The sequence below is a fragment of the Homarus americanus genome, unplaced genomic scaffold (assembly GCF_018991925.1).
Source record: "Homarus americanus isolate GMGI-L3 unplaced genomic scaffold, GMGI_Hamer_2.0 scaffold28999, whole genome shotgun sequence".
NCBI lineage: Eukaryota > Metazoa > Arthropoda > Malacostraca > Decapoda > Nephropidae > Homarus > Homarus americanus.
The window spans coordinates 37189-50934 of record NW_024741016.1 but is presented as its reverse complement, the minus strand read 5'-3'; the positions used below and the strand labels follow the sequence as shown (position 1 = coordinate 50934).

Genomic DNA, 13746 nt, shown 5'->3' with positions numbered 1-13746 from the left:
GTTCACAACTCTCACTCCGAAAAAGTTTGCCCTCACAGTTTTCTGGACTTGCGGCTTCTTCAATCTTCAGCTGTGACCCATTGTGGGGTGAGCGTCCGCCAGCTCCAAGTAAGGACACTCGACAGAGTAGTGCACCTTGAGATGCTTATGCACCTCAATTAGGTCACCCCTTGCCCGTCTGTAGTATAAGCTTGGCAAGTTCAGGCGCTCTAATCTCTCAGGGTAGCTGAGGTGCCGAAGTGCAAACACCAGTCCGGTGGCCCTCCTTTGAACATTTTCAACCAACTGACAGTCCCTAGCATATCTCGGGGACCAAACGGGGTGACAGTACTCAAGATGGGGAAGCACTTCACTCTTGAAGATCGTTACGAGGGACGGACCGTCTAGATATCTGAACGACCTTCTTATATGACCCAATAATTTATTTGCCTGATTTACCTTATTCTCGCAATGGCCCGAGAACTTCAGCTCATTGTCAACATACACACCTAGGTCCTTCTCACATTCAGTCTCAAATAGTGCAGTTTCTTCATCCCGTTGGGACTTATGATACGCCTCCATACCTTTGGTACGCCCCAGGTGCATCCTCTTACACTTCGTGACATTGAATCTCAGCAGCCATTTCTTCGACCATTCTTGGAGCCCACAGAAGTCCTTCTGCAGCTCTTCACAGTCCGCTTGGTTCTTTATTTCCCGAAATAAACTTGGCGCCATCGGCAAATATTTGTATGGAGGAATGTACAACGTCAGGTATGTCATTTATGAAACAAACAAACAACTTTAATTCTAATTTGCCTGAGGATTTCAAGTGGCCTCGTTATTGCAATCTCCTCTTAAACTATTGTTCAGCCTTTCTACACTCTGACTTATCTTGATTCCTGGCTCTATCAAATATCCTTCAGTGGTGATCCATCTCTTGAAATTCTGAGATTTTAACTTTGTCAACCGCCCCAAGATTTATGTGTAGCGGTCTCCTAGTAGTCCCGGAGTCAACGGGTTTTATCTTGGGTATGTATTACTCAACCAGATAGTTGACTTTACTGTCTGTGATATTCAGGGTAGTATCCACATTCGTTTCTAAATGTCAGGCCACTTAACAGCTTACTTGCCGTTCGAGCGGTTGGCCTCTGCAGTGTTAAGTCAGGAGGAAACTGTGGAAAGCTGATGTTTGGTGGGGTCATACTGGGTAACACCCTTCTCTTGTGTGTCCGGGTCGAGAGGGGCGCTCGTTACCGCAGTAATCTTTTACTCTTTACTTTTATCCTCTTCACCACTGATCGGCTCGTTAGGTATTGTAACATTTGAACCTTGATCTGCCCTCATCATGCACTATGTAAAAGTCAAATCTGAAGGACAACATGTGTTTCTACAAAAGGAGTTGCAAGGTTATTCATGTCATTTGATGTACAGTACTGTAATTTCATTTCTCTAGTTGATGTTGCCAGAATATGTAATAGGCTTCCAATACAAGGATGTGCTTAGAGTTGAGTGTTGTTGTGTTGACTATTACGGCTTATAAGTTTCTTTGTTTTAATGAACTGTGATTAAGGAATCAGTAAATGCAACCAACAATGAGTAAATCACTTCACTTTACTTTATCCTCTTCACCACTGACCGGTCTGTTTGCCGCTTGGGTGGTCAGTCACGTCTCTGTTATACACTGTTAACCAATACCGTATGGTCATGTACTGGTTCTAGGATGTATCTGCACCTGCATCAGTGTTGGTCAAGTCTGGTCTTCAATGAGCTTACACTCGGTGCCATCACAATGCTCTGGAAAATTGTTCCAAAGTTCACAACTATCACAAAAAAAGGGCTCTGATGGTTTTCTGAAGTTGTGGCTTCTTCAACCTTAATCTTTGATATCTTTTAACTTCTCCCTGCACCCTCACTTGACTAGCTCTTAAGTCCTTTCTATTACAGGGTATAAATTACCACAACCCTCTTACAGGTTGCTACTAGTTCCCAGCTGATAAAGTGTGGATACAGGGCTTAGGGACTTTGACTTAAAATAACCATTTGGTGGCTTTGTCAGCTCTTAGCTCAAAATACCTTACTTTTTACTCTTGTATACTGTACCAGCACTGTCTAGGTACATTGAAAACCCTAAGAGATTGGAGCGCCTGAACTTGCCAAGCTTATACTACAGACGGGCAAGGGGTGACCTAATTGAGGTGTATAAGCATCTCAAGGGGCACTACTCAGTCGAGTGTCCTTACTTGGAGCTGGCGGACGCTCGCCCCACAAGGGGTCACAGCTCAAGATTGAAGAAGCTGCAAGTCCAGAAAACTGTGAGGGCAATTTTTTCAGAGTGAGAGTTGTGAGCTCTTGGAACAATCTACCAAAAAGTGTTGTGACTGCACCGAGTGTGAGCTCTTTCAAGACAAGACTTGAACAACACTGTAGCAGGTTCAGGTACATTCAGGAGCCAGTGCATGCCCAGTACTTGCCAACAGTGCGTAACAGAGACGTGATCGATCACCCAAGCGGCTAACGAGCCGATCAGTGGTGAAGAGGATAAAAGTAAAGTAAAAGAAAACTATATACTGTGCCTAAATGGTCTATGTACACCAAGTACTGTATGGCACTGTACCTAGGCAACTAAATTATTAGGTCTTATAAGAAGGTCATTCAGATATCTAAATGGCCCGTCCCTCGTAACAATCTTCAAGAGTGAAGTGCTTCCCTGTCTGGTCCCTGACATATGCTTGTTCTTTAGACATCTTTCATTGACCATGTCAATTACAAATGTCATTTTGACATTTTCAATGCTGAGTTGTCATTGAATACCCTAACTTTGGTCTTACCATTAGTATCTAAAATGATTAATATACATTTTATTTTAGCTTGTAAATTCTTTTAATGTCATCAGGATAGTCAAAACAATTGTTGGTATTTCTTTTTATTTGGTCCCTCATGGCTTTTGATGCCACCCCATCTACTATTAATAAAAGAAGTTAAATTTGCTGCTGTAATGATTTAAAGCTTGACTATTATATAAATACTATACCATTGCCACTTAATTTACTTGGAGCACCTGTAGTTCTTTTCCACTGTGACACAGCTAAGTGAATTTTCTGTGGTAATGATTTGTGTAACTGGATATCCTGTATCACCTATTAACTGCAGAGGCCACTTGTTTTGTCATATCTAGCATATATCATTGAAAGAAATTATTGAGGCATGACATTGTTTTTTAATTTACTTTTACTTTTATCCTCTTCGCTGGTTGGTCACGTCTCTGTTATGCATTGTTGGCAAGCACTGGGCATGCACTGATTCCTGAATGTATCTGTACCAGCTCCAGTGTTGGTCAAGTCTGGTTTGAAAGAGATCACACAGTGCCATGACTCTGACAGATTGTTCTAAGGTTATGATTCTCACTACGAATAAGTTTGCCCTCACAGTTTTCTAGATTTGTAGGTTCTTCAACCTTGAGCTGTGAACTCTAATGGGGTGGGTGTCTGCCAGCTCCAGGTATGAACTCAACTGAGTAGTACCCTAATTCAAGTACAAACTTGAATTTGGTCATTCCTTGCCCATCTTTAGTATAAGCTAGGCAGTGGCAGGCATTCTAATCTCTGGTTAACTGAGGTGCCAAAGTGCAGGCACCAGTCTGGTGGCCCTCCTTTGGACATTTTCAATTAACTGACAGTATCTAACATATTTTGGGGACCAGACGGGGTGACAGTACTCCAGACGAGGAAGCACTGCACTCAAAGATCGTGACGAGGGAACGGACCTCCTTGATATCTGAACGACCTTATAAGACCTACTATAATAGTTCAGTTGCTTGATTTACCTTCTTCTCACAATGGCCCGAGAACTTTAGTTCGTTGTCAACACACACACACACCCAGGTCCTTTTCTCATTCGGTCTCTATTAATGCTATTTCTTCCTCCCATTGGGACATGTGATACACCTCCTCACTGTTGGTATGACCGAGGTGCATCCTCTTACAACTCTTGTCATTGAATGTTAGCAGCCATTTCTTCAACCACTTTTGAATCTAAGAGAGATCTTTCTGCTGCTCTTCACAGTCTGTTTAGTTCTTAATTTCTCTGAATAACTTGGCTGCACACATACTTTCACTTCACACACATACACACCCAAGCTTTTCAATTATCTTATCTTATAGTTTTATATTATACAGTACTATTATTCTGTAAATTCTGTATTTCTTAGCCATTTGAGTACTGTGCTGTATTGTAATGATTTTCCACAACTTTTATAGTTTCATTACATGCAACAATGGTAACATGCCATCTCACAGGCCATGTCATCCCCAGTTTTTCCACCTCCCAGTGAGTCAAGCTATCACAAAACCAAATTTTGACCTAACGTTAAGTGAGAAAGGGAGTTAAAAAAAAAAATCACTAACCCGAATTAACGTTAGGTGATTTAATACTAAACAAGGGATACCTGTATGTTGCTCAACCTTTCATATAATGGTACTCAAAGTAAATAGAGCAAAAATATCAACAAAATAAAATATTTCTGTACAGGGTACTTCAAAATCAAAAAAAGGGGGTTATGTTTTTTAAAAATAATACAATTCCTAACTGATCTGCAATGGTATAAGTAAAAGTACTTTGGGAAAATGGTTATAAAATAACTCGTAGCACACACACATATATCTAGGTGAAATATTTATATCACATGTAGAATCAATTAACATAAACAGGCACTGATATACATACAGTAATGGAAAGCAAAGCAACATTGCACATCGTTAAAACTGATGTACTCAGCTGAAAGCATTTGCGTGTAAACAATCTGAATTTTTTTATAATATCTTACAGTACATGCAATATTAACTAGGTAGCTGCTCCATTATACACAAATAGGAACTTATTATTATAGTAATCTCATTTACAGTATAGATTCTTTTTTAAGAATCAACAGCTGCATTACTACTTTTGTAAACTATATTAATACATATATAAGCAATAATATAAATTGCATTATAACAAAGCATACATCAGATGCTCAACACAGCCGTGTTGTGTCCTTTTGCTTGGTGTCGTTTAAGACTCCCAAGATTTAAAAACTGTTCATTACAAACAACACAAATATATTTATCAAATATCTGTGGGCCTCTCGTAGGCCCAGGTTGTGTAGGCAGAGGGACAAACTGACTGAAGCTACCAGTGCTAAAGTTTGTTGTTATAAAGTTTGCGCTATCACTGTCCGAGGTGTGGAGCTTCATGTGGTTACTCAGATCATGGCGATTTGAGAAACTGATCCCACAATTGTGGCAAATGAAAGTTTTCTCCCCTAAATGAACTGCCATGTGCTGCTCTAAGTATGCCATAGAAGGAAAAGTTGATGTGCAAAGTTCACAATTAATCGGAACACAGACAGCGGGAGCACCAGAAATATCTGTTTTCTTTTGCAACATTGTTGAGTCAGACTGTGAATGTTCTTTTGGTGGATCAAAGGATTGATTTGGAGGAGCAGACAGCGTCTGTAGGTTTACAGTAATAGGTTCACAAAAACTTCCTTTGAAGAAATTTTTGCAGTCATTTGCACTTGTACTTGAATTAAAGTTATTCACCTCAAAATTTACTGCTGAAGTGGGAGGCTGTAACTCTTTCACCTCTAGTGGCAGATCTACATCATGGGCTCTTTTAGCGTGGATGACCATGTACTTGCGTTCTTCAAATCCCGAGTTGCAGTGCAGACAAACGTGGGGTTTAGGCTTGTGTAACATCTTTTTATGCTTGTTTAATGCACTGCGACTCGAAAAGCTCCTTTCACAAATATCACATTTAGGTTTGAATCCATCATTAGCATGAGATGCTTGGTGAGTTTTGAGTTTGCTCTCTGTTTGACAAACCTTGCCACACACATCACAGGTGAATGGTTTGACACCTAGATGTAATTTCATGTGAGTTTCAAGGTGCTCACGGCTGTTGAACTTCTCTGCACACTCTGGCATGCAGCAAATAAATTGGAGAGCTTTAGATCTTGGTTTCTTAACGTCTCTGACCTCCAATGGAGACTGAAAGGGTCTTTTCTGGATTACATGAGTAATGGCCGTCAAGTTACAGTTAGTCATGGCAGCTTCACGTTCCACAGCCCCACGGCCTAACGTATCAGGTAACACTCCTTGTGGCAAAATGTATTCATCCCTAGCAATCGTCCCTTGGTGGATATCATGAGCCATTAAGATGGTGTGTGCTCCAGCTTTTCTGATGCTTTTAGTGTTCACTTGGGGTCTTGTAATATTTCCCAAGGGTTCTCATGTCATCAGCAACTCTGAAAAGATAAAATCCATTTAAAATTTTCACTTTAATTCACCTCCAGAGAAATAGCATTATACAGTACAGTACAGTACTCTATAAAACTGTAAATACATAATTGGGTGTGCTTGTCAAGGGTAGAACAACCGTTGAATGGCCTAACATCCTGTCAAATGGATGGTCTAACTTACAAGCTGTTGGATGCTGGGGGCCAAGACATCTTTTCTATATAACTACCCTACATTGTAATAAAACAAATTATATACAGAATAATAACAGTAATATTAATAATAATGGTTCTGTAATAATAATAATAATAGTTAATAAACAAAAACACATTTCAATGATTCTTCCACAACAATGAAGATGGGTGAGGCCTACCATATTTATGAAGATTTCTGTCTCGGGTAATGAATTGAAAGGATGATTAAAGTGTACGGAGTAAATTGCTGGTGAAGGGATGATCTGATGTGTAGGGATGAAGAGGTATTAAAAATGGCCAAACACACCATCAACTAATAAGTGGCTGGTAGTGAGAAACAAGGACCAAGTTATATCAATCAACCATATCCTTGTCAAATATGATACAAAATTCACCTTTCTGAAATCTATACTGTATTTAGAAAATCCCTAATTACTGTACTTTAAAACTGGGTAAATAATCAGAAGCTTTTTCTTACCATCGTTGAATATCTACACTGTATAATACTGTACAGTCAATACTATCAGTATTTACAGATGCACCACTTGTTTACAAATTGTGTAGAGATCTATAATGATAATATTATAGGTCATGTCATATCTATATCAATCCTTTTGAACAAAAACAAGATTACTCTTAACTATACTGCTGAAGGAAAAGTTTAAACATTTTCTAAATTAATTTAAATGCATCACGAAAATTGTGACCAAGTCCCAGGTTGCTGACTGACTTTCTGCTTCATTTACATGCAATTGCAGGGTCTCAATTGTTTCTCTTACCATTGACAACACAACATACATATATCGTTTCTCACTTTTGACCTTTTTTTTCATTTTTGTATTTATAGTTCTTTATTATTATTAATATTATTATTATTATTACAGTTACTGTATTATTATCATCATTATTTTATTATTTAATTTTTGTTTGTTTTATCATAAATTTTATTTATTATGAATTATTATGACTATTATTTATTATTATTATTATTATTATTATTATTATTATTACTACATTTTCTCCCCCCAGGCCCCAATGTGGGTCAGTGACCTGTGCCGGGTGGGCTAATCCCGTAAAAAAAAAAAATACCATTACTTGTTCAGAACTTACAATCAAATAGCAGTGATCTCTACTCCTGTAAGAAAATTTAGTAAAGGAAAAAAGAGATACTGTAGATAGCTACAGTATAAATGAACAGTTTACAGTAGTACTGTATCATGCACTGCTAATGTGACATTAAAGTTGGCAATGGCAGGAAACTTAGTACAATAATAAAAGGGCACATATAAAACTTTTGCTTTAAAAAATTAATGCTTTTCTAGAAGATAAAATATTTCACCGTCCAATTACAGTACCAGGCACCAATACACTATCTATAATGTATATATTTTTTACGTGCTTTGAGGGTCAGACTGGTGTCTATATGCAGGTAAAATTGGCCGGGTTCTTCAACAACTTTAACCAAAAAAAAAAATCTAAAAAAAAAAAAGGGACATTAAAAGGTTAGGATTAATAAGGTTCTAACCCATCAAAACTCTAAACATTTTATATAAATTATGTGGGTAATTCTATGGCACATTACCTTTTCCATACTATACAGTACATACAGTAATTAACTCAACATTTTCTCAAATTTTCAATGACTTGTCTATTCTCATAAGTATCCTACATGCTAACCTAACCTAGCCTACTCATTTTAGATGAGTGGATTTTTAAGGGAAAGCTTCTTTATCATACAGTACTGCACTGTGTACAGTACTTGAATGATGGAAAGGTATGGAATGTGGATGCCACTGCATCTGCATTTGTGGCTCATCCTTTGTATAACTGTTTAGTAGCTATTGCTAGTTCTTGAAGCAGTTCACAGATTTTCATAAAACTTCCTAAGATTATGGACGAGTTTAATAATCAGAAGGAGTACTGTACATTAAAATTGTAATTTGAAAATGCTGTTATTTTATAAAAACTCTTGTAAATGTTGCCAGTTCCTGAAGGTCTGTTCAACTTGAACCCCTTGATTATGGTGGCTTAGTTGTATTCAAAATGTTAAGACATCTTATAAAAAAGGATTAAGCTTTTATAATGAAGGGATTACATCATTGTCCTTAAAGAAATCTTACTCAAAGGTATAATTTATTGTACACTGGGGGTTACACCACTTGTTTCAATGGAAGTTAAAATACTGTAGTGTGTAGCTGTAACCAGCTTCTAATCTATTTATATTTTTTAAGAGATCTTCACTGATATGGTTCTTATACTGTAATACAGAAAATGCAATTCCAACTCATCTGTAATTTTGGTGGAGACTAGAAGGCTAAACCATTGACAAGAGATACTGAGTTGAATCAACACAATGTAACTTTATTTAAATGAGACCAAACCTACTCTAAGATCCCAGTACAGCACAGTATAGTATATAATTATGAATCTCAGTATTGCAATAAATTTTAACCAATTTGTGGGGTATTCAATAATCCTATCATAAGAGAGCCTTCACATTTGGATTTTCCTTTCTATTTGCCTAATCTAATCAACCTACTTAACTAACTTGACCCAGTGGTCGTAGAATGCATTCTACTAAAATTACATAAGGTTAGGTTGAGATTTATTGATTAAATTTGTCTGTTGTAAAAGAAGTATACAATAGCTACTTCAGTTGCCATAATGGAAACAGACCTCACTACTGATCTTCATAAATAAAATGATCACATCATAGAATATTATGACACAAAATGGTAGCTGTCCCCTTCATCTTTGCACAGTATCTAATTTGCCCTTGCAACACTGTATGCCAATAATAAGTGTTGCAAAACACATACAGTATAACTAGACTTCTGAGCTTTTCTTAGGTTGACTTGAGAAGACAATTTTCCATGAATCAAGTGACCATAAACTCATTTTGGTAATACTGTTTAACACGAACACCACTAAATTAGCAGTTTTCAGGATTCTGAATTTATAACATTTGTTTCTTGGGTGGGTAATATAGTACTCAGGACACGGGTGCAGATAACTAGCAACTTCAGAAAGTTTCTTTATAGAAGTTAACTCCTATAAAATTGCTGGTTTTCGTTGTGTTTATAGATGTCCATTAAACGTCACTTGTCTACTGGCGCACACATAACAAACAAGAAATGGCAGATTCCTTGATGGAGAAATGTGCTGAGGGTGAAGACATTGGAAAACCATAAATAGGAAAGTTGCTATTCCTCCACCAATTTCTTTATATTCATATTGTAAGAAAAAGTTTCTATAGAAAATTTCCTGAAAGTGGCTCGTTCCTCCGAGTCTGATGTCAAGAGTATTAGCATAAAGTATTACTAATATCCTTATTTAAGGTTCAATTCCATGTGCAGCCTTATGTGTAACGTCTTTAGTGCTTCATTGTAAACTGTTCAGTCATAGTCTTACTAGAAAAATTGTCAACCTTACAGCTATGAATATTTCTCTGAAGATAATTATGGACAAATATTTTTCATTCACTAGTATAAAGTGGTACAAAATCAATTGATAATCAAACAAGGTAGTTCTCAACGCTCAATGGGCGTTTAGCGATGTCACGTCAAAACAGGTAAAACCATTTAAATCTAAATTAATACTAATCCATTAATCCTCTCCTATGTCCCTACTAATTCTAAGTATCTTTGAAAACATGGAAATTGTAAAATCGATGTAAATTTAGCCGTTAATCACCGTGATGAGACATGAAGGCGACAGATCAGGAGTAAACATTCGGATTGTGAACTGTGTTGTGGTGAGTTACGGGTCTATTAATATTTTGTTTCTCGGTCAAGTTAATTGCCTAAAAATTTTGACTGACTCATTCATATATTCATAAACAGCAGTACACTTAAAGATAGAAACAAAGGTGCAGTGCCTGAGTATGGGAAAACCTTTCTAAGAATGTTTTAAATCATAATTTCGCCAGTCTTAGTTAATAGTCGTTCGGGTGGATGGGTTGCTCTTACTTACTTTGTTATGAACTTTATTGTTCAGGAGCTGGATGGTCAAAAGCATTTAAGAGTTGATCATAACTTGAGCTACGACATTTTTTTACGCTTTGACTCATAAGAACATAAGAACATAAGAAAGTGGGATACTGCAGGAGGCCGACTGGCCCATACAGGGCAGATCCTTTTCACACCCATCCCAGCACTTCCATGTGCCTATCCAACTTCGTCTTGAAGCTCCCTAGCGTCCCCGATCCTACTATAGCACCTTCGGCAGCCTATTCCACATATCCACAACTTCCATTACCAAACCAGTGCTTGCTCATAACCTTTTCTGAATCGGAATTTATCTAATTTAAAGCCATTTGTTCTAGTTATTTCGTTATTACTGGAGCTTCAGAACATCTTCCATTTTACCCTTTGTTAATCCCACTTTACCCACTTGTACACCTCTATCATATCTCCCTAACTCTACGCCTCTAATGAATGCTTCCAAGCTTTTTCAGTCTTTCTTCATATGGAAGGTTTCTAATATTATGGATCATTTTTGTCATTCTTTCTTGTACTCCTCTCCAAAGAATCTATGTCCATTCTATAATAAGGACACCAGAACTGAACCGCATAAATCTATGTGTGTGGCCCTTGCCACTAATGCTAGGTAAAGTTTCAAGATAACGTCAGCAGTTCTGTTACTCACACTCCTAGATATGAACCCAAGAATCCTGTTTGCCTTGTTGCGAACGCTAATACATTGTTTTCTAGGTTTCAAGTCGTTGCCAACAAATACACCTAGATCTTTTTCACAATCTGAGTTTTCTATTTCCGTGTTACCTAGTTTATACTTAACGTTTGTATTCGTCTTCCCTATCTGTAGCACCTTGCATTTATCAGCATTAAAATTCATTTGCCAGTCTACTGACCACTCATGTAAGGTATCTAGATCTCTTTGAAGGTGTTCAAAGTCACTGTCTGAATTTATCACTCTCCCCATTTTGGTATCATCTGCAAATTTACTAATCCTACTAGTTATACCTAAATCAAGATCATTAATGAATATAACAAACAGCAGAGGGCCTAATACAGATCCCTGGGGAACTCCGCTTTTGACCGCACCCCAGTCTGACTTAAATCCATTTATGTTTCTACCAGTTAACCATGACCTAATCCATTTTAATACTGATCCACCTATTCCACGTATGCTTCTACCTTCCTTATCAATCTCTCATGAGGACTCTATCGAATGCTTTACTGAAATTCAATAAATTAGAACAGCATGACTTATCATTATTCACCGTCAAATACTAAAGCTAAGCAAATTTAGAGACAAGAACGCCCCTGGGTGAACCCGTATGAGAAGAATGAATTAAGTTGAATGTTTCCAAGGCTTCTGATTTGTAGCACACTGACTCTAGCAACTTGCCTATGATTGACGAGACTAATGACGGTAATTTGATGCTATTGATTTATCACCCTTTGAAAATCGGAACTACATTTGGCAAGTTTCCAAGCTTCTGCACCAGTCTCGGATTCAATGACTTATTAAATAAAAATCCGCTAATGGATTACTCAACTCATCTCTACATCTTTTAATATTCTAGCATATACCCGCCCGACCAGGCGATTTATGAGGCTTCAGTTTGTTAATTACTTTGCTGATCACAACAGTAATATTGATATTCATCAACATATTTTCTATACTGTCGTTATATACCTTATGAACTTCTGGAAACTGTGCTAGGTTTTCATTTGTGAATACGGAGCGAAAATGACTATTTAACGTACTACACATTTCTAACTCATCATCAGTCATTTCTCCTGTCGTAGTTTTAAGGGGACCTATTGTATCTCTAACCTTTGATTTATACAGTTGATAAAAAGCTTTGGGGGGTATATTTCGATTCGTTTGCTACCTTGATTTCATAATTTCTCTTTGCTTTCCTAATTTCTGTTTATACCTGTCTTGTTAGGTTCTGATAGTAACCAAGTAAGTGATTTTCGCCTTTCTTAACTTTTCTATATACTCCTTTCTTTTTCCCTAGAAGATCTAAGAGTCTATTATTCATCCATTTTGGTTGGTTCCGTATCGATCTGAATTTTCTTTTAGGGATGTGTTTATTTTGGGCATTATTGATTGTCGCAATAAATTGTTCATAAGTAGCTGCTAAATTAAATTCGGGGTTATCCCGTCCTAAGTTGACAGTTTCCGGAGGTGTGGGGGGGATTAATCTTTTGACCATAGGGTCATCCCTTAGGTCTCTCCTTAAGCTACCGTAATTAGCCTTCCTAAAATCCGGGATCAAGGCCGAATTTTCCTTCTTCCTGCCATCCCATATTATGTTAAAATATATGGCTTTATGATCACTGTTTCCTAGTTCGTCTCCAATCCCAACATCTTTTACTAGATTTTCATTATTACTGAGAACTAAATCGAGGATATTATTTCCTCTAGTGGGCGAGTTTATGAATTGATATAAAAAACTATCTTGTACTACTTCTAGAAAATCTTCAGATTCATTATCGCTAAGTTGATTTTTCCAATCTATGCCTGAAAAGTTGAAATCGCCTAGAATACATACATTGTTTCTATCAGATGCCTTCTTTATTTCCTCCCATAGCAATTTACCATCGTTCCTACTCAAATTAGGTGGTCTATATATAACACCAATGACTACGGATTCACTGCCCTCACCAATCTCTACCCAAATACTTTCATTGTCGCTATTTGTTTTAATGTTTGATTTATTGCAGCTTTTTAATGACACCCTGATATACACTGCTACACCGCCACCTCTCCTTCCTACTCTGTCAAATTTAAATAGGTTATATCCTGGAATATGAAATTCTGCTAAAAAATGCTTGCTGTTTGAATTTATCCATGTTTCCGTTATTGCAATTATATCTATGTTCTCTTTACTAACAATGGCCCTGAGCTGGTCCATTTTGTTACACAGGCTTCTACTATTAGTATAATAAACACTCAATATATTTCTTCCGTTTCTATCTGTTTTACATTTATTACTTTGATGTTTGTTATTATGACTAACTATATTTTCAGCATTATCTACTTCTGTTTCACTACTTCCCAGGACCTGCTTGTTTTTTGACTCCCATTTTCCCCGACCCCTCTCTACTGGCGAAACCCCCCCTTCGGAGTGACAATTTCACGCTCCAGGGATGCAGACAACGTCTTTACCCCCTCACGAGACAAGTGTACTCCGTCGCGACAGTACAGGTAGTCGTTGCCATAAAATCGTTGCCAGTCATCAATGAATGCCCAACCATTGTTTGCACAATGTTTTTCCAGTCGGCAATTAATAGCAATTGCCCTGGACAGCCATTCACGACCAA

General features: G+C 37.5%; 1 protein-coding gene across 1 annotated transcript; it reads right to left on the bottom strand.

The window, feature by feature from the left end:
* Positions 1-2897: 2897 nt before the first annotated feature.
* Positions 2898-10207, bottom strand: LOC121875573 (zinc finger protein 300-like). The gene is made up of 2 exons (XM_042380163.1): positions 10142-10207; positions 2898-6262 (listed from the first exon to the last, which is right to left on the bottom strand). The coding sequence occupies exon 2, from the start codon at positions 6168-6170 to the stop codon at positions 4983-4985; it is 1188 nt and encodes a 395-aa protein (XP_042236097.1). The 5' UTR covers positions 6171-6262; positions 10142-10207; the 3' UTR covers positions 2898-4982.
* Positions 10208-13746: the final 3539 nt, after the last annotated feature.